The 19,221-nt window shown below is 35.4% G+C and overlaps 3 protein-coding genes across 7 annotated transcripts; 1 reads left to right on the top strand and 2 right to left on the bottom strand.

Moving 5' to 3' along the window:
- Window positions 1-1,025: 1,025 nt before the first annotated feature.
- Window positions 1,026-3,613, bottom strand: LOC7479316 (uncharacterized). Of its 5 annotated transcripts, none has more exons than XM_052447557.1 (8): window positions 3,488-3,613; window positions 2,928-3,076; window positions 2,717-2,774; window positions 2,356-2,424; window positions 2,178-2,273; window positions 1,977-2,066; window positions 1,747-1,836; window positions 1,026-1,338 (listed from the first exon to the last, which is right to left on the bottom strand). In XM_052447557.1, the coding sequence occupies exons 2-7, from the start codon at window positions 3,074-3,076 to the stop codon at window positions 1,786-1,788; spliced, it is 513 nt and encodes a 170-aa protein (XP_052303517.1). In that variant the 5' UTR covers window positions 3,488-3,613; the 3' UTR covers window positions 1,026-1,338; window positions 1,747-1,785. The 5 variants fall into 5 exon arrangements, with proteins under 5 accessions (XP_052303517.1, XP_052303516.1, XP_052303507.1 ...); XM_052447556.1 differs by having other exon boundaries at window positions 3,390-3,555; XM_052447547.1 differs by lacking the exon at window positions 3,488-3,613 and adding an exon at window positions 3,296-3,463.
- A 3,708-nt stretch (window positions 3,614-7,321) lies between these two features.
- On the top strand, window positions 7,322-12,950 carry LOC7472770 (serine/threonine-protein kinase BSK7). The gene is made up of 12 exons (XM_024587280.2): window positions 7,322-7,478; window positions 7,717-7,795; window positions 8,170-8,409; window positions 8,486-8,706; window positions 8,822-8,957; window positions 9,337-9,470; window positions 9,558-9,663; window positions 9,903-9,988; window positions 10,382-10,570; window positions 11,012-11,164; window positions 11,790-11,903; window positions 12,179-12,950. Exons 3-12 carry the CDS (start codon window positions 8,328-8,330, stop codon window positions 12,422-12,424), a joined length of 1,467 nt encoding a protein of 488 aa, XP_024443048.1. The 5' UTR covers window positions 7,322-7,478; window positions 7,717-7,795; window positions 8,170-8,327; the 3' UTR covers window positions 12,425-12,950.
- Window positions 12,951-15,226: 2,276 nt separating this feature from the next.
- LOC7472769 (tubulin beta chain) lies at window positions 15,227-17,283 on the bottom strand. Its single transcript, XM_002298000.3, has 3 exons — window positions 16,588-17,283; window positions 16,202-16,471; window positions 15,227-16,106 (listed from the first exon to the last, which is right to left on the bottom strand). Exons 1-3 carry the CDS (start codon window positions 16,979-16,981, stop codon window positions 15,436-15,438), a joined length of 1,335 nt encoding a protein of 444 aa, XP_002298036.2. The 5' UTR covers window positions 16,982-17,283; the 3' UTR covers window positions 15,227-15,435.
- Between the last annotated feature and the right edge of the window lie 1,938 nt (window positions 17,284-19,221).

Raw genomic sequence — 19,221 nt, 5'->3', positions numbered from 1 at the left:
TTTTATATTGTTTAGATTGTTTTAGTATACTGATATCAAAAATAATTTTTTTTTAAATACATATTATTTTAATATATTTTTTCAAAAAAAACAATTTAAATAACCGCTACAGAATCTCGGATTTAAAAGACCAAAGATTAGCTTCTCTTGCTTTATTGCTAATGCAAGATGTTATATGCATTTTACAATGGTGTGTATAAATTCCGATATACAAAATGGGTATAGGTGGATCAGATGCATAAGTAGATATCCATAGAGCTTCAAGTAATACAATTGCATAAGATCTTATGGAATGGTGCAAAAGGATCCATATAGCCGATCCAACTAGTTTGGGATTGAGGTTGGTGGTGGTTGTGGTGGTGTTGTTGTTATGGACCGGATTATGAAGACTAAATCATCTAGCTATTGATATCTTGGATCAAAAGCTGGATACTGTCAATTTGAGAGAAAAGAGACTTGCAGTCCTATTCCTTTGTTAGTCGCTGATACAACATCACACAGCTGCTGTAAGCAAGAACATGGCAAGTGAGGGTTATAAACTTAGTGAATATGCTTTTCTCCATGTTTTTTGAAGCGTATGGATAAACAAGAAGCATGATGTGGACTGTACCTTTTGCTGTTGAACCGCCATTAGCACTGGTGTGTATGTCTTCCACTTGTGATGAGAAACCAAATCTGCAAACTTATGTTGTTGTTATAGATAAAGCTAAAAAAGGCTCCTGTGAAACCCTCCAACTATTGATTCCAAACTAACCAGGCTCCTATTAAACAAGAAAAGAAGGTCAGTGGTCATAATCTTTTACTAGTGCTATATTTGGCTCCACCCAGCAACTGCCCCGTCGTGTAATACGGTAAAAAATATTGTCTGCCCAGAAGGAAACAGACCTTTGGACCATTTCTGAAATTAGAGAGCATTCACCTGCTCTCCTCTATATTTTAGCCTGCACTGTGTATACTCTATTTTTCACATTGGATATTTTCCTGCGGTTAAATTAAAGTTCTTAAAAGAACAAAAAAGAGAGAAGAAAAGAAAAGGGCTACTAGCCTCTATATGCTTATATGCACATCAAACGGAAACCAAGTATAAAATCTATTGACTTCAATTTTGAATCCAAATCAAGTCCAAGATATGACAAGAACCAGGAAACCAGATGAGGAAGACCTCATGGCCTTAGTTAAGTATGGCTAGGTAAGCAAGGTAGGTCATCCAAATTTCCGTACATTAAGAGCACGAAAGGGGGTAAAAAGAAAAATGAGGAACCATCCTTTTGGTCTTCACTCCTCCACGGAAACAGGCACGCACGAGTTCACCACCTTCTATCCTGCCCAATTAATCATCTGCAAGAAATAAAGATACCAGGAAAAATGACGATATCAGCACACTTGAGAGACAGTCTGAAAGTTTTAACTTTTCAAATAATGTGAGCTGGTACCATCTTTCCACTTTACAGAAGAACGTAGATTACTAAAGAAAAGGATAACCATCATTCTCAATAAAAAAATCACGAAGAATACATCACATGCTAAAGTTAAGCAACTGTTTGACGTAACAAGATTCCTTCTTTCAAGTCTGTGTCAATCAGTACCAAGAACCTATCTCGCATACTAGATGATTCCTAGGCTTGGCAGGCAAACGGAGTAATCATTGGCTTGAGAACGAAGCGCCAGTAGTAAAAGTGGTAGCACAACTTATGGAACTTTGGAATTGAGAACAAGGAGTAATATCATAAAATCTAGCTCTTATACCTTGGATAAAAGAATTCACATACATTGACTTGAAATACCCTATTCTGCAGACTCCAACTTCATCTTCTTGTTCACATAATCCAGGTACCCCTGCCACAAATAACAAGTTAATAGACACAACTCACAGTGCTGAAAGGGCAATCTTCTATACCGAGTTCAAAACTGGTTGAAAATTGAAAGGGAGTTCAAAACTGGTTGAAAATTGAAACGGATGATTTACAATAAGATACCTGAAGAATTCCAACTGCAGCAAACTTGTCCATTATAGATTTAGCATGAACTGGATGTAAATCCAAAGGCTTCACTAGCAATTCTACATTCTGTAAGCAACACAAACTGTGAGCGACCTAGCATCTGCTCCTCTAACCTATGGCCATATAAAAAAATTCAACAATGAAGTGAGCATTTTACAATTAACAATAAGCAAGCACCTTTGATGTAAAACACTCATCCCAATATGTGAATTTTACACCTTCAAGTTTCCCTGTTTTGCATAGGTCATCAACAAAAAGCTTCACCCGCACAGCCTAGTAAAAGAGGAAAAACAAAACATCAGAAATAAGTAAATGAGAATAGATCAAATTGATAGCCAACAGGATTAAAACATACATCAGGAGCACCTCGTTGCCTGTCAAAAGGGTAGCCAACAATGAAACCCCCCAAGGAAAGTTCAGAAATCTGCACATAAACATAAGCAGAAAAAGAATAACAGCTATAACTCGCACCTAGGATCAACATGTCTCAGAAAACCTAATTTATTTTTACAGCGTTCTAACTTCTAAGTTCTAAGCTCCTAGCGATTGAGAATGCTTTACTGTCATGCCAGCTCTCATATGGTTAATGCATAGCATAGTTCGCAAATGGTATATAACAACAAAACCATAAATAACAGGACACGCTCTCAAAACTATAAACAAAGGAAATACAAACGAACAAGCTTTGGACAACATAAAAGAAAAGAAACACTCACCAAACTTTGGAAATCAGTAGCCATCAATTCAATATTACTTTTCTTCCTTAACAATACACTGCAGTGTCAACAAACAAGGAAAGTAAAACACAACAACATGGGCACCCTTAATCAACAAAACCCCGAAAACACAAACTTGAAAAACAGAATGACAGAAAAGAAAATGACATGATAAGGAAAATGAAATACAACAGTAATTCTTAATATATACCTTAAAGGGGAAGCGATTTTATTAAGTGGGTCAGAGACAGCTAAACCAACATACTTGTCACCAACATCCAATCCGAGGAACCTCCCTTGACTGATTGCACTTGTCTTCAACAACTCATGGAACAAGCTCAATGGTCTCACATACTTCATCTATTATTACATTGACACAAAAGAACAAATTAAAAACACAACACTTTTCCTAATTTTGAACATAATCAAACTGAAATCGAAGCAAGAAAAATTAGCAAAAAAGACAGAAATTTGATTGTGTTTTCCCACACTGGGTTCCATTGCGACATTTTTACAAACAGGTGGTGTAAGAAACCAGGTTAGAAAAAAACAGAGAGAGACAGCATGAGTTATTATAACCTTCGATTAATTGTGATTGATGGGTTTTAGTTATTGAAGTGATTAGGTTTCAGACAACATGAAAATAAATGACCAGCAACGTTTTTTAAGGTACCGAGACTGCAAAAGTAGCACCAATCTTAACTACTTTGATCGTTGGCTAATGCAGTATCCACGGCCATATAGCAGAAGCGGGCGAAGACAAAAACGCACCGTTTTACTTTCTGCATCGCAAGACCGTCGTTTTCTTTTCCGAAACTGCCCCTCCCACTCTCGTTCGCTTTTCCCTTTTTATATATTACCAGATAAAAGGCTGCGCCTCGCCATTAGCTGGGTTTTACCGAGTTGATTAGTTCGGCCAAGTCTGGTTAAGTTTTACACGTGTTAAAACTGAATAAGTCTACATTAAGCTTTTTAGTTGGGTTATTTTTTTATAGATTTTTATTTAATAGACCTTTAGTTTATGGTGGATTTTCTGGTTTGATTTGGTTCAATTGAGTTTTTTTTATTATTAAAATTTTAAATTAAAATCAAATCAAATAATTTTTTTTAATTTTTTCCTAACCAAAATTATCTAAAAATTTAGAAAATCATCTAGTTGGTTAATTTTATATCGATTTTTATAGATATCTCAAATAATTTGGTTATTTTGCTAAACACTAATTGTTATCGATCGCATATATAATATGTGTTTTATATATTCATATTTCCCACAAGAATTTAGCAGAATTAGTTTTTAATATTTTTTTGTTGATGGAGTATCTAAGGGCTTGAATAATTATACAATGAAAGTAGTATTTTTTTTCTAAATTCCCATTCATCATAAACCTAAGACTTTCTAATAAAAAAAATCAAAATTATATTCAAACGAAACAAAGACATGAGAACTTTCTAACTGGATAATGAATTCGAGTTCTTGTATACCTAACCACACTTGTAAATGTGTTTTTTTTTTTTTTTGAGTGGAGGGATTTCTCTTGACAAGAATAGAAAGAATTAGTAAACTATAAATTGTCCCCCACAAAAAAATAAATAATAAAAAATTCATCGACTTGCCGAAGAAAAACATGGTTGCGGTCATGAGAGGCACTTGTTAAAAATTGCCTCGAAGTTGAGATTCGACTCAAAAGTCCACGTTGAAAATTAAATTTCATTTGAAAATTTTTAATACTTAAGATTATTCGAAATATAATTTTTTTTTATTGAAATGAGGCAGAAGTTCACTTGCCTGTCAATAGCTAGGGACGTAGTACGACGTGATCTCATGCCAAAGCCATTTCCAGTCAAGCTGAGAGCAATGCCAGTATCATCATCTTATATTCTTTCCGAATCTTTTCTTTTTCTAAACAACGTACGTATTCCATCAATGGCTCTCCTGTCAATTAAATGGCGGTTTTTTTTAATAAAAAAAGGGTGATATTGGGAAGATTCTTTTAGTGACTAGGATCAGTGTTATCCTTACACCGATACCTTACTTTTACAAAGACAAGTTGGCCATGGCAGCATTATCGACTCCTAAAGCAACCAAAAGAGTTAAACGTCCACTTTAGAACGTTCCATTTCTAGACCCACTACTTGTATAAATGACACTGACATGTATAAATATTGCTGATCCACGTTGAAAGGACACAGTCACTGGTCTATGAAGCACCTCAGCATGAAGATATTCATGTTGCTGCAATTATGTGTGCGTGCGTGCGCTCACTAACGCCCATCTTTCTGTATTGTGGCGTTGCCAGTGATTTCAGAGGCTCCAATGATGACACATAAAGGTGTGGCAGAGAACAATTTTAGTCTGTGGAATGAAACTTGTTGAAAGACAAATTAAAACCCATGGCTGAAAGTGAAAAGTGGAACTGTATTTGAAGGAATGGCACCCACAAAGTCCAAGATGCAGAGGCCTCGTTCTGTTTCTTCAATCATGGTAATCTATCTGTGCTCCCATCTTCTGTTGCTGTGATTATTAAGAAGTTGCCAGTAATTATAGATTCATGGAGAGAAGATGGCCAATAATTAATTAGGGTGATGTTCATCGAATCTTCCTCTACAATCAACCTGTTTCCTTGACAAGCACAGGCCACCCAGCTATTAAACCAGAAAGCCACCTTGACAACATTGGTAGTGGGAGTCATGTTGCGATTGAACGGAGACCAAAGCTTGCTCAGTCATCTTAGAAACGATTAAAAAAAATATAAAAGGATGTCAGCTGTAAGAAAGACTGTATCACCTCTGCTAAAGGCCCACGTTTTTTTTTTCTTTTAAAAAATAGGTTTTCAGTGGTGTTTTTGGGTAGGTTTACGGGGAATGTCTGAATAGTATGGAATTATATTTTTTAAAGTGTTTTTTTTTTAATATATTAAAATAATATTTTTCTATTTTTATTTTTTAAAATTTATTTTAAATACTAATACATCAAAACTATTTAATAACATTAAAAAAAGTAATTTAAAGCATAACAAAATCAGAATTTCATCCTCTGCATCCAAACATATACTTTAATATCAAGTTCAACCATTCTATTTGATCAAGTGGAACTATTCATACTAAAATTAAATATTTCTTTACTCTCTTTTTTTCAATACATGGTTTAACGTTTTAAAGATAATGAAAAAATTATTCTATAATTTAACTTTTTTTCTTTTTTCTTTTAAAAATTACATAAAAAAATTTATAATTTTATAATACTTTACATGATATAAAAAAAATCAACAATAAGATATTTGGTTATTTATAATTTGTCATTATATTCAATTTAATAACTAAAATACTTATTTTGCTTTAAATAACAAAATTGTCAATACAAAAACTCATAGAAAATTCAAAAAAATAATAATTGCTCAACAACATCAAGTACTTAACAATCCAACAAGAGTTAGAGACTGTTTTGGTATTGCAAGTATTATTGTAGCTTCTGCATTTTATCTAACCACATGAAAATTCTGTCTTTACACCGAACCCCACAATAATTTATTTTCCATTCAAGAATTTTTTTTTCATTTGTTTTGTAATAAAAAAATCCATCTTATATAAATTTTAACTCAATATATATTTTTTAAAAATTAAAACTAATTTAAATTATTTTTTAAAAATCATAACCATAAAAACTATTTTAACTGGGAATGAGCCAAAAAAACTGAAAAACTGATTAAACTAAGAGAACTGGAAAAACAATAATCGAATAATCCGAACCGTGAAAAAAAACTGATTAAAATTTTAAAAAAACCGACCGATTCGGTTTCGGTTTTATAAGTCTGAAACCGAAAAAACCGAACCGAACCGAAAAAACCAAGCCAAATCATAAAAAACCGAGCCAAACCGAAAAAAACGAACCAAACCAGTTTGAACCGGTTTTTATCCTAAAAAACCTGAACCGAACCGAAATCGGTTGGTTTGAATCGATTTCGATTTTTTTTGGTTTAGTTATTATTTTTTTATAAAAAATAACCGAACAAAAAATATTACACCTAGTTTTAACTCGCTATAAAAAACAAGAAGAAAAGACAAAAGAAAGTGTTCAAAGACAAAAATAAAATTACTGTGTCAGTGCACGTTATTTGTTTAACAAATAAAAATCTCTCTCGAAGGGGGGAACAGCGTATTTTAAGTTCAGGTAAAAATAATGTTGTCTTCATGCTAGGATCATTTTAGATACGAGTCCAAGTAAATGCTACGTGAAAGTAATTTCTCGTGACGGAGATTTGATAGTACCTTCCCCCTCAAAACCAGAAAAAAAAAAAGGAATAGTTTTTATCAACTTCTTACAGCAGAATTATTCTCAAAATCTCAATATTGGATTTCATATAACTAAAACTAATAACAGTGCAAGAGGCCATTGACAATGGTGGCTTAGTTGTAGGAGATTGAGAAAAGTGAGTGTCATGTCGGTGGAAATTAAGATAGAAAACAAAGCAAAACAATAATAGTATAATACATTCAAAAACAACAGCACCGCAAGCAAACAGCGAAGACAAGGAAATCTCTCACACATATCTCCCTCCCTCTATCTCTCTCTCTCTATATAAATGTAAATAAATATTAAACTATTTAGTTTATTATATAATACTTTATAAGAAATTCGATACTGTAATCCAAATCTCAAAGCCCTCAAAATTCTCATTCTCTCACCTAGAAAGAAATAAATGAGCTGAAAGATCTCTCTCTCAGATTCAAATACACACGGAACCCAACTTTTCAAGAACCCAAGGTCCATTTATTTTCATTACCAACACAAACTAGAAAACACAAGCATAAAACCTTGTAATAATTTTCTTTCTTCAACCCATCTAGGAATTGATTAAAGCTTAGAGTCCTTTCTCTTTAGCTCCCCCTCTTCACGTTCAAGACTCTCTTTTGTGCTCTTTGTTTGTGTTCTTTTTTTTTTATTCAAGTTCTGTGGGTTTGATTTGGTTTTCTATAAAGTGAATCACTTGAAGCTGATGCAGGGAGAGAGGGTGAGAGAGATGAAGTCTTGATGCTGCTGGTGCTGGACTGGGTTGACTCAGTGGAATCGTTGCTGATAGGGTATTTCTTTCCTTTTCTTTCGATGCTTTCTTTTGTTTGGTTGTTGAGATAGCTAAGGAAAAGGAAATTAGCATCTGGGAATCTCTCTTTTTCGCATATCTTTTGTGGGAGTTTAGATTCATAAGGAAATGAAGAATTCGTACTTGATAAAAATGATGTTGATTGATAAGAATTAGGATTTGCTCCTTTTTTTTTTTTCAAATTTAGAGAACTGATGATGTGACATTATAAGATTCTTATTTTGTTCTTTTGTAGCTTCGGGTTGTTGTAGAATGAAATGTTTGAATTGTACTGTTATTGCCATAGGTTAATTGAGTTGTTCTAAAAAAAAGCATTTGAGGGCAAAGTTCCAATCTTTTCTATTCTGATTGCAGCGAGAATTGAAGTTTTTTTGATATAATTGCCGTTGAGATATTGTAAAATTTTAAGAAAGGATTGGTCTGCTGAAGCTAATGGAGTGGTTGAGCTAGAGAAAGTTTGGGCTTTGAAGATTCGAATTGATTAGTGCTTGCTTTCAAATTGTGTTATTGGAATGGGTTGCGAGTGTTCAAAGCTCACCAAGTGTTGTTGGAGTTCTGACTATAATGGATCAGTTCCCGAAGACCACAATGAGGGTAAGTGAAATGGGAGGTTTTTGTTTGTTTATATATGTGGTGTCATTTTGATCTTTGGGTTGTTTGGTCTTTGTAGATAAGGAAGAGAGGAGTGAACTCGATGATTTGCCTGCATTCCGTGAATACAACATTGAAACCCTCAGGATGGCGACATCTGGGTTTTCTGTGGAAAATATAGTTTCTGAACATGGGGAAAAGGCTCCAAATGTGGTTTATAAGGGGAAGCTTGAGAATCAGAGAAGGATTGTTGTGAAACGGTTTAATAGATCTTCTTGGCCTGATGCCAGGCAGTTTTTGGTAAGTGAAGCATAGCATTTTGTATTTACCAAATACCATGTGCATTTGTCCTGCCCTTTCCATTTACCTACACAACTGCCAGTAGCATGATGATGTTCTTGTTCCATGACTTTAGGAAGAAGCAAGAACTGTTGGTCAGCTGAGGAACCATAGGTTGGCAAATTTGCTCGGCTGTTGCTGTGAAGGGGATGAGAGGTTACTCGTTTCTGAATTTATGCCCAATGATACATTGGCCAAACACCTATTCCATTGTAAGTTTGTTTCTGGTGCCCTTTCCTTTGCTTTAGCATCTAGTGGATATTGCAGGTTTCTTTCTTTTAATTTCCAAGCTTGTGTGTCCAATTGAGCAATTATTATTCCTATTATTGGAAGTGTGTGCGCCTGCAGTACATTATGGAGGAAAAATTGCACGTTTCTCTTTTATACTCTTTGCTACAAACAACAACATTCTGTTATAGATTTTTGCGATACAAAAGATCTGCTCTTGGTTTGCTCACCATTTCTGTAGCTTGAACTCTTGCTTTGTGCTTGGAGTTAGTACACCAAACCAAGATACCAAGGAGCAGTCTTGTTCTTTTATTCTTCTTAAAATTTTCTCAGAACTCAATGTTGACCTTCTGGTTTCTTCAGGGGAAACACAGCCAATGAAATGGGCAATGCGACTTAGAGTGGCTCTACACCTTGCACAAGCTCTAGAATATTGTGCCAGCAAGGGACGTGCTCTGTATCATGATCTGAATGCTTATAGAGTTGTCTTTGATGATGTAAGTATCTCATTATCTTTAACGTGTCCAGTATCCACAGTTAGGATTTAACAGAGTCCATTTTCATTTCATCATTCTATTCGTCAGGAGGGCAACCCTAGACTTTCATGCTTTGGTCTGATGAAGAACAGTATAGATGGAAAAAGTTACAGTACAAACTTGGCATTTACACCTCCTGAGTATCTGAGGACAGGTACTTAATTCTTTCGAACCAGCTAAATGTTCCTCCACCTGCAAGCTTCACCCTGATCTCTGTATATATGGCATATGGAATTATTGTTTCAATTGAATCCTGGATGGTGTATCACATTGATCATTCAAGTTCTTAACATAATTTATGCTCATCCATTATTTTCCTTATCAGCTATCATAATCATGGTTTGTTAATTAGTTTATCTCCTATATCACTTCAATTTTTCATTCATTCTATAGGAAGGGTAACAGCAGAAAGTGTAATTTATAGCTTTGGCACCCTCTTGCTGGACCTTCTCAGTGGGAAACATATTCCTCCCAGCCATGTAAGTTCCTTCCTCAATACGATCATTTTGATGCAGAAACATTAAGCATCTGTTAGTTGGTTTCATTGCAAATTTCTTCACTTATTATTCTGCGCACCTCGAAGGCTCTATCTTCCCACTGGAATCACAACATAATCTGGGATGTTGCCTGGGATAAAGGCAGTGGCTGCAGTATGACTAGATGTAGTGATTCCGTTGTTCATTTTTATTGTTCTAGATGTACATGCATTCCTGAAATTAATTGTGTTGGCTGTTGTTCCTGATGGGAGTTTAACCAAGCATGTTTGAACAATAAAATGAGATTGTTCAAACATGCTTGGTTAAACTCCCATCTGGAACATTTAGAGTATCACATAATTGGCAGCTAATAGTTTACTGAACAATTTATTTCAGGCACTGGACTTGATAAGGGACAGAAATATTCAAATGCTGTCAGATTCTTGCTTGGAAGGCCAATTTGCAAATGATGATGGAACTGAGTTGGTGCGATTAGCTTCACGCTGTTTACAATATGAGCCCCGGGAGCGACCAAATCCTAAGTCTTTAGTTGCTGCTTTGATTCCTCTGCAGAAGGATACTGAGGTTGGTTGTTATCTAGTTATTCTTAAGTATCTGGCATCTTATCCGTATAATGCCTTGACTTTCTCAAATGAATCCTTCCACAGGCAGCGACTTCATTTTACTCTCAAAGCGATTAAAAAAAGAAGAAAATAAATGACATTCTTAGTCATAAACATAAGAATGATTATTCATTTACATGACCTGATATCTGGAAATGTGTTCTGTGGATGAAATAATGGTTTTTGTCAGGGCCTGCAATAAGCAGTACTCGGTTGACGGTGTCTATTAAAACACCTTTTGGAATGGCTCTTTTCTGATTTATTACTTTGAGTTTTGGTGCTGACCTATTACTTGAGATTTTACAAACTATAATACGCAACATTCTCTTGTCTTGATGGTGTGAATTGAAAGTTTTGAATCACTCTATCCCTCAATGGACTTATTTAGTAGTCTGATTTGCAGGTTCCTTCTCATGAATTGATGGGGATACAAGATGGTGCTGCAGCATTACCGCTGTCACCACTTGGCGAGGCTTGTTTAAGAATGGATTTGACTGCCATACATGAGATTTTAGAAAAGCTTGGGTATAAAGATGATGAGGGTGCAGCAACTGAGGTTTGTTTCTGATATAATAAAATGGTAACAGTAATGGAATGCTATTAAAGCAACCATCTGGACCTTTATTGTCACTTTAATTAGAGATTCAAAACTTGTTTTCATTATGTCAAGTTATGGTGTTTTTTGAAGATCTCTTAAGGAATATTTTCATTTTCTTTTTTGCTATGCTAGATCCATGGAATTGAAAATTAAGAAATTGATAAATCATTCTAGCTTCAAGGTTCTGCTTTGCTATGTTAGCATCATTTTGACCTTGAACATTTGAATGCTTTACTTATGATTTTAGTAATGATAATATTAAAAGAATGTCACTTGATATTTCTTGATTGGTCTTTTTAATATTGCTTGATTCTCAGAATTTCACCATTAGCATTTATTTAGTTAATGTTTTATGTATTTCCATGCTCATGTTTGTTTACCTTTGCCATTTTTCCCCTAGTGATTTTACATGGATGCTGGTGAATAATCACTTGATTCTTAGATCCCATAGATTGCACTCATCCTGTGTTTGCATCTCCTTTATTTCACACGTGTCATTGATTTCTTACATATGCCTGACTAGTTCAGCTGTAACATTTTTTCCTATGACCTGCTTGCGTTTTCTTTTTTTACTGTCTTGTAGCTCTCGTTCCAGATGTGGACCAACCAAATGCAGGAAATATTAAATTCAAAGAAGAAGGGAGATGTTGCTTTCCGGCACAAAGATTTTAGAGCTGCCACTGAATTCTATTCCCAGGTTAATTGGTTTCTATTTTTTTTTGCTAGATGACCTTTGAGATTGGTTGAAGTGGATAAAATAGGTTTATTAATGTGGAGAGTACAGGTAGAGGTGGTGTTAATGAATTTACAATCAAACTAGAAAAAAAGCCTATCTTTACAGAACTTTGAGATCTCAAAAGTAGGATTCTTTTAGTGGGGTTATGTATTTCTGATGCAATCAGAAGTTACAAATTGTTCTATCAATTGTTATCAAAATTTCCAAAATTGAGCTCACATTTTATCATTTTGCAGTTCATTAATATTGGAACCATGGTTTCCCCAACCGTTCATGCACGCCGAAGTCTATCCTACCTCTTGAGTGACATGCCACAGGAGGCCCTAAATGATGCACTGCAAGCCCAGGCAATATTCCCTATTTGGCATATTGCATCTTATTTACAAGCAGCAGCTCTTTTAACAATGGGAAAGGAGAATGAGGCAAAAGCAGCTCTAAAAGAGGCATCAACTCTTGAAAATAAAAGGAACACAAATGCATGATAGTAGGACAAAGGTCAAAATAAATCTCTTCTTGGATTGCTCATTTCCTTAAGATGACTACCAATGGTGAACACGAGCTTAATTTCAAATCAGGATGATCCAAGGTTTTTTTGAGTTGACCTCACAGCAAAAAACCTGGCTGTGAAGGGCTCCGATCTACTGCATGCATTGATTGGTTGTCATCTTGAAGAATTCTTTCGAAACATTTTTGATGGGTTAGGTTTGGTCAGTTACTGGGTGTTGCCATTTTGGTCACTCATGCACATATGAACAATACCCTTGTTTCTGTTTGCTGACCTTTTCCAATACAAAAATCTGGAGGAATAATTAAGACATTCTTGTGACAGATTACATGTTTGTAGATGGAATCACCTGTTGTTTCAAATTGCTTTTAGAGGGTGAAAATAAATTGTTGTAATCCTTGTAATTTATGTACAGTGCTATTGGTTGTGGCTGCACAAGCAGAGGTGGAAATGGTGTTTTTGTATTCCAAGTTTTTTAATCAAATATTCTTTGCTTTTCAGCAGTGGCTGCTTGTTGTGTAAATATAGAAGTTTGATCTCAAAGCCCAGCAAAATCTCCGGCCACGGTAAAATCCTGTCTTTTCCGTTCTCATGATGAGCAGCTGGACATAACATGTCAATTCTCACGAAACATCAGATCAATGTAAAGAGAAAGCAGGAGCCATTATCAACATGCCTGAATAAAATAGGAGCCATTATCGCAAGAGGAGCTAATTCTATACGTCGAAGGTCTCTCAACTTACCATCTAAGCGGTGACTGTCTAATCTTTTTGCGATTTAAATGGCAAGTCCATAAATGTATTCTAGCAATTCTTAGATTGAACATCTACAACGTAGATAAATATTCCAGAAGAAATTTTCTTTTTTACAACTTTCCTAGGATCTGAACAAAAAATGGTAACAATCTAAGAGTTTTGGTGATAGCTTGTTAGAGTTTGCTTAGTAAACAGCATTCAAGTACTACCTCTCAGCCTTTTTTCTTCTGTTTGTGTCATGGTAGGAGGTGCATCCCTAGGGCTGGACAGTTCAATGGGCCGATCCAGCTAATACCAGACTAGGTAACCAAGGAGCCCTGACTGAACATAAGAAAAGTAGGAGCAAACCCTAGAAGTGGGAACGAACCATGCCAGGGCTTGACCACCCTTCTGGGTTCACATTCTGTGTGTATGGGGTGAATTTGGGTTGATGCTAGTCCCATGAAGACCTTTTTCGACAGTCGGAATAGAAGGGAAAAAAAACTAGTAATTGCTTAAAAAATTATGAGAAAAGGCCCAACCGATGACCTCTTGAACAAGTGCATCCTAATGCTCTGCGACGGGGCTATGGACCCAAGTTATTTTCGTTTTTCAATAATCTAATATTAATATTTAATTGACATTTGATTTCTGTTTCCCTGGTAAGGCAATAAGCACTTCATATCATTCTCTTTCACGACACTGGATTTAAGAGGTAGCAGGATTTCAAGTTAATTTTTTATATAATAAAAAATATATTAATATTTTAAATATATTTTATTATATTTTTTTTAAAAGATAGAAATTAAGCGTTAATAAAAACCTTGCAAACTAAATCTGAGCACTTGATTAATTACTCAAACCCATATGCTTGGGATTATATATTTTTTCTGCATGAAAGGATTTCAAGTTAATTTTTAATATAATAAAAAATCTATTAGTATTGTAGATGCATTTTATTATATCATTTTAAAAAAATATAAAAGTAAGGCGCTAATAAACCTTGCAAGCCAAGTCCGTGCACTTGACCAACTACTCAAGCCCATACACTTGGGTTTATATACATTTTTTACATTAAGAGGTGTAAGACATGTTGTCAATCTCTTTTAATTTTATAAAAATTAATGTAGACAACATGTCGTCTATCAACTCAAATTCCGATCATTTGGGGTGGCTAAAAAATAAAATTGAGGTGTTTTTAAGTTTAAAATTTTATTTTTTAACCTATTTTGACATAAAACACCTAAGAAATACTCTAAAAACCTCACTAAATCAATTTTTCAACTTAAAACACTTATAAATTGGTCCAAAAACAAAAAAAAAATCAAACTAAGAAAAAAAATTCTCTCATGCATGATTTACTTTTTCAAGCAAGATGAAGTGTAAAACTACTATTATCGAATTCCTCTCATTAAATTGAATTATTTGACATCAAGTTTGACCATTTTAATTGTGAATTGTTATATCCATCAATTTTTTTTCTCTCTTATGTTGTTTTTTTTTAATAGTTTCTTCCTTTTCTCTCAAACCAAAAAACTAAAAAATAAATAAAATAAATTTTAGGATCAAAATAAAAAAAATATTGTGAATTTGGGATTGACCATGTTTTTTTTTTCGTGTTTTACATGTAAGTTCTCTGTCTTTTAATTTAATATGTTTACCATAATTTTATATAATTAAACTATAGAAAGAATCAATTAAAAGGAAAAGAAATGAAAATGAAAAAAAAAGACAGATACTTCATATAGATAATGTATAGTAATGCAGATTCATACGAACGATTAAGTACCTGAGATTTTACCTCAAAGTTTTTTAGTAAATTATAAATTTATAGATAGCTAACTTTCTCATTTGCAAACTAGGGATTTCCATGTATTTACTACTAGAATTTAAAGAAAAACAAGAAATGCTGATTTTATTAAAAAATCGTCCTCAAATTACTCTAATAGTGAATTCTACAAAATTAAGACGTTGAGATTTTTCAAGAAATAATTTCGGTAAAATTAATATTATTGGGAGAAAAAATGTAGATAATGTAAAATAGATGAAGAAAAACGATAATCATCCACATTATAACAAAACAATAATACAAATTTTATACTCAGATTATAAATAGAAATGTTCACAATCTCACGGTCATCAGAGGCCCAAATTATTCAAATATTGACCTCCATACAGTAACATAAATAACTCCACCAGAAACAACTCATCCTTGAAGCCATAGCCATAGGCAAATAACCAGATCAAATTCTCCTTAGTTCTCCATAGGCTCTTCTTCGTCATACTCCCCCTCATTATCGGCTGCGGCATCTTGATATTGTTGATATTCAGAAACCAAATCGTTCATGTTACTTTCAGCCTCAGTAAACTCCATTTCATCCATTCCTTCCCCAGTGTACCAGTGCAAAAACGCCTTTCTCCTAAACATGACTGTAAATTGTTCCGAAACACGCTTAAACATTTCTTGAATAGACGTAGAATTTCCCATAAATGTTGATGACATTGCTAACCCAGTTGGTGGAATGTCACAAACACTTGATTTAACATTATTTGGAATCCACTCAACAAAATATGATGAGTTCTTGTTTTGCACATTTATCATTTGTTCATCAACTTCCTTAGTGCTCATTTTGCCTCGGAACATAGCTGAGGCTGTCAAGTACCTACCGTGCCGAGGGTCAGCTGCACACATCATGTTTTTAGCATCCCACATTTGTTGTGTCAGCTCCGGGATGGTTAAGGCACGGTACTGTTGTGAGACTTGGGAGGTTAATGGTGCAAAACCAACCATGAAGAAATGGAGACGCGGGAAGGGGATTAAGTTCACGGCTAGTTTCCGAAGATCAGAGTTCAATTGGCCCGGGAACCGAAGGCAACATGTCACTCCACTCATGGTTGCTGAGATCAAGTGGTTAAGATCACCAACTGTAACGTAATTTCGCACTTTCATATTAGAGATGTTGCAATTTATAAGGTATGAATACTAACAAGGATGAAAAATTGAGGCATGGTTCACTTACAGCTTGGATTGGTGAGCTTGAGAGTTCGAAAGCAGATATCATAGAGAGCTTCATTGTCAAGGACCATACACTCATCAGCATTTTCAACTAGTTGGTGTACAGAGAGGGTTGCATTGTAGGGCTCAACCACAGTATCAGAAACCTTGGGAGATGGAAATACTGAGAAAGTTAACATCATCCTATCAGGGTATTCTTCCCTGATCTTTGATATGAGCAGAGTCCCCATTCCTGATCCAGTTCCACCTCCCAGAGAATGACAGATTTGGAAGCCTAATCACATTATCAGTCATCAATTCAAGAAACTAAAGTTAGCGTGTGCCAAGCAATGATAAATGGACTAAACTGAACACGATTTACCTACAAATGTGAGGATGTGGAAGTCATACCTTGTAAGCAATCACAATTCTCAGCTTCTTTTCGAACAACATCAAGAACAGAATCGATCAGTTCAGCTCCTTCAGTGTAATGTCCCTTAGCCCAGTTATTTCCAGCTCCATTTTGGCCGAAAACAAAATTGTCAGGCCTAAAGATTTGCCCGTAGGGACCAGTCCTCAAGCTGTCCATGGTCCCTGGCTCAAGGTCCATTAGCACAGCTCTAGGCACATAGCGACCACCACTAGCCTCATTGTAGTAAACATTAACCCTCTCAAGTTGAGCATTAGAGTTGCCAGCATAATTCCCTGTGGGATCAATCCCGTGTTCATCACACACAACTTCCCAAAACTTGCCACCAATTTGGTTACCACACTGACCAGCTTGGACATGAAGGATTTCTCTCATCTTGATTGGTTAGTCTTAATAAAAAAAAAATGAAAATGTTAAGAGAAGAAATATAGAGAGGGGACTGGAGGGGAGAGAGTGACGAAGAATGTAAAGTCGCAGGGCTTTTGTAGGTGCAAGAGGGGTAGGATTTTAAGAAGGTGAGTTTGATATCTTCCGTGTCAGAAAGTGAGAAATATAGAGAAAATTTAATGAATAATACGATGTGTCTCCGTTAGGAGGAGGGGAACATGTCAAGCTCCAACAAGAGTTGTGAGCTGGACATGGATATAATAATAATAACAAGAAGTTGCAATCATACATTGGCTTCACTCAATCTAAAATAGCCAACCCAACCTCCAGTATGATTGATTTTCTTTCTCTCTGTCTGTCTGTCATTTAAGATTCCAAAACTGCCCCATCTCTCTCTCTCTCTCTGCCTTGAGCTTGCTCTCCTCCAAAATGATTGGATGGAATTCTGTTATTTTATTATCAACTTCCTTCTTCCTTCTTACTTCCATTTCTCTCTCTCTCTCTCTGCCTTGAGCTTGCTCTCCTCCAAAATGATTGGATGGAATTCTATTATTTTATTATCAACTTCCTTCTTACTTCAATCCACCATTTCTGGAATGGTGTATTAACGAGAACATTTCATGAATGCTGATCCCTTTACTCACTCTTTAACGCCTTGTCTTTCTTTTGATGAACATCTCTAATTCCTTGGTGGCTTGTAGAGTTTTACTGTTTTCTTAAGCAAAAATATTAAATAACTACTGAGTTCTTGTCATATTATAGAGAACATACTGATCGTGCAAATATATAGGAAATTAAAATCTTCTTCCTAGTACCTTGATTGCACCAGGTAAGGTAACCACATTGCCAGCAAATTTTTACCTGGTAGAAATTTACGGTCTAGCATCATATCAATAAAACTTGGCAGTCAATAGAAACCTCTTCATTATTTCGAGATTTTTTCAGACAACTTGGTCACTCGGACAGAAATGAGATGACAGACATATAGGGAGGGTACTCTGGTAATGTTCAGACTGATAAGGTGGTTATGCCACAAATATCATGGTGTAAGATCGCATTAGTGATTTAAGATCAAATTAGGTGCCTAATTTGCGATGTAAAACCTAAGGGTGGTGTCACAAGGGTGAGAGCTAGGAAGCTTCAATTATTGGAGGGCATGAGACCGTCCTGTTTTCGGTCTGTCTCTCTCTTCTTAAACAAGTATTCTTTCTGGCCCTCCTTCCAGACCTTCCGCAAGGACTAGTTGGCTTCTTGATGTTGGGATCCTATGCTAAGTCCTCCCTATAATATGATAAATGATTTCACATCACCTGAAGAGATTATATGAAAATATGGATACTTTATAATCCCATTGTGTAGTCTGAGGTTCAAAAAAATCCCATTGAGCCAAAAGAGAAAAGTGTGATTTGGTAGTTTGCTTCTAATATAATCTATTAAACCTAAATACATAATAAACATTCAACAGATCTCAGTATACTTCCATCATCATCATCATCTGCTGCAGGCTAAATTGAATGGGAAAATGATAGCTGACTGAATTTTGACTCAAAACTTCATACTAGCATTTTACTTCACTAACAGACAAAAAGGTAGCACGAGATAAGATTTGATGATGTTCATGGATATGTGTCTAAGAATTTGCTGTTTTAGCATCGTTTTCAAGCCATTCAACACCTACTCAAGAGCGGTAGGGATGATGGCCAGTCCCCATCTAAATTACCACCCTCTTATGTTAGGAAGCCCCCCCCCCCCCCGGGCAGCAATCTCACACCTCTCGCTCCAGCCAGATACATTTGACTAAACAAAACAGTGGCATGGATAGCTACCATATTAGATGGTAATATGGTGGGGTATGTATCTCTAGCGGGTATGGGAAGCACACGGTACCTGGTGGGTGCTGGCAGCCCACATGGCTCGGACGTGGAGGGTGACCTGGTGAGATAGGGTTGGTGGACAAGATCACATAAGGTTTTAGGGATACAAAAGGCAAATCAAGCAATTGACAATTAAATACTTGCTAGAAGGCATTGAAGGTCCTACTATTGTGGGGAAATGTAGAATGTTACTGAAAACAGACTTTTTATGAAAGGAAGCTAGCTACCATCATTCTTAAAATGAGTACTGACATTTTGTTTGCCATGTAACAGTGTTTGAACTAAAAATAGGGAGCATTTAAGTTTAGATCCTCCTTTCATATTTCTGTTACACACTTCACCAACCTCATAATC

The sequence above is a fragment of the Populus trichocarpa genome, chromosome 1, assembly GCF_000002775.5.
Source record: "Populus trichocarpa isolate Nisqually-1 chromosome 1, P.trichocarpa_v4.1, whole genome shotgun sequence".
Classification (NCBI taxonomy): domain Eukaryota; kingdom Viridiplantae; phylum Streptophyta; class Magnoliopsida; order Malpighiales; family Salicaceae; genus Populus; species Populus trichocarpa.
This window is presented reverse-complemented; position numbering and strand designations above follow the sequence as displayed.

What these genes read in the sequence shown, in the direction of transcription:
- LOC7479316 (XM_052447557.1), bottom strand. Translation starts at nt 3,076, where the DNA reads ATGAAGTATGTGAGACCATTGAGCTTGTTCCATGAGTTGTTGAAGACA. An exon ending in CTACTGATTTCCAAAGTTTG is followed by an intron (nt 2,425 to 2,716) that starts GTGAGTGTTTCT and finishes GTTTATGTGCAG; the next exon opens with ATTTCTGAACTTTCCTTGGG. An exon ending in GGCAACGAGGTGCTCCTGAT is followed by an intron (nt 2,274 to 2,355) that starts GTATGTTTTAAT and finishes CTCTTTTACTAG; the next exon opens with GCTGTGCGGGTGAAGCTTTT.
- LOC7472770 (XM_024587280.2), top strand. Translation starts at nt 8,328, where the DNA reads ATGGGTTGCGAGTGTTCAAAGCTCACCAAGTGTTGTTGGAGTTCTGAC. An exon ending in CTCTGCAGAAGGATACTGAG is followed by an intron (nt 10,571 to 11,011) that starts GTTGGTTGTTAT and finishes TCTGATTTGCAG; the next exon opens with GTTCCTTCTCATGAATTGAT. An exon ending in ATGAGGGTGCAGCAACTGAG is followed by an intron (nt 11,165 to 11,789) that starts GTTTGTTTCTGA and finishes ACTGTCTTGTAG; the next exon opens with CTCTCGTTCCAGATGTGGAC.
- LOC7472769 (XM_002298000.3), bottom strand. Translation starts at nt 16,981, where the DNA reads ATGAGAGAAATCCTTCATGTCCAAGCTGGTCAGTGTGGTAACCAAATT. An exon ending in GAATTGTGATTGCTTACAAG is followed by an intron (nt 16,472 to 16,587) that starts GTATGACTTCCA and finishes TAATGTGATTAG; the next exon opens with GCTTCCAAATCTGTCATTCT. An exon ending in CAAGCTCACCAATCCAAGCT is followed by an intron (nt 16,107 to 16,201) that starts GTAAGTGAACCA and finishes ATTACGTTACAG; the next exon opens with TTGGTGATCTTAACCACTTG.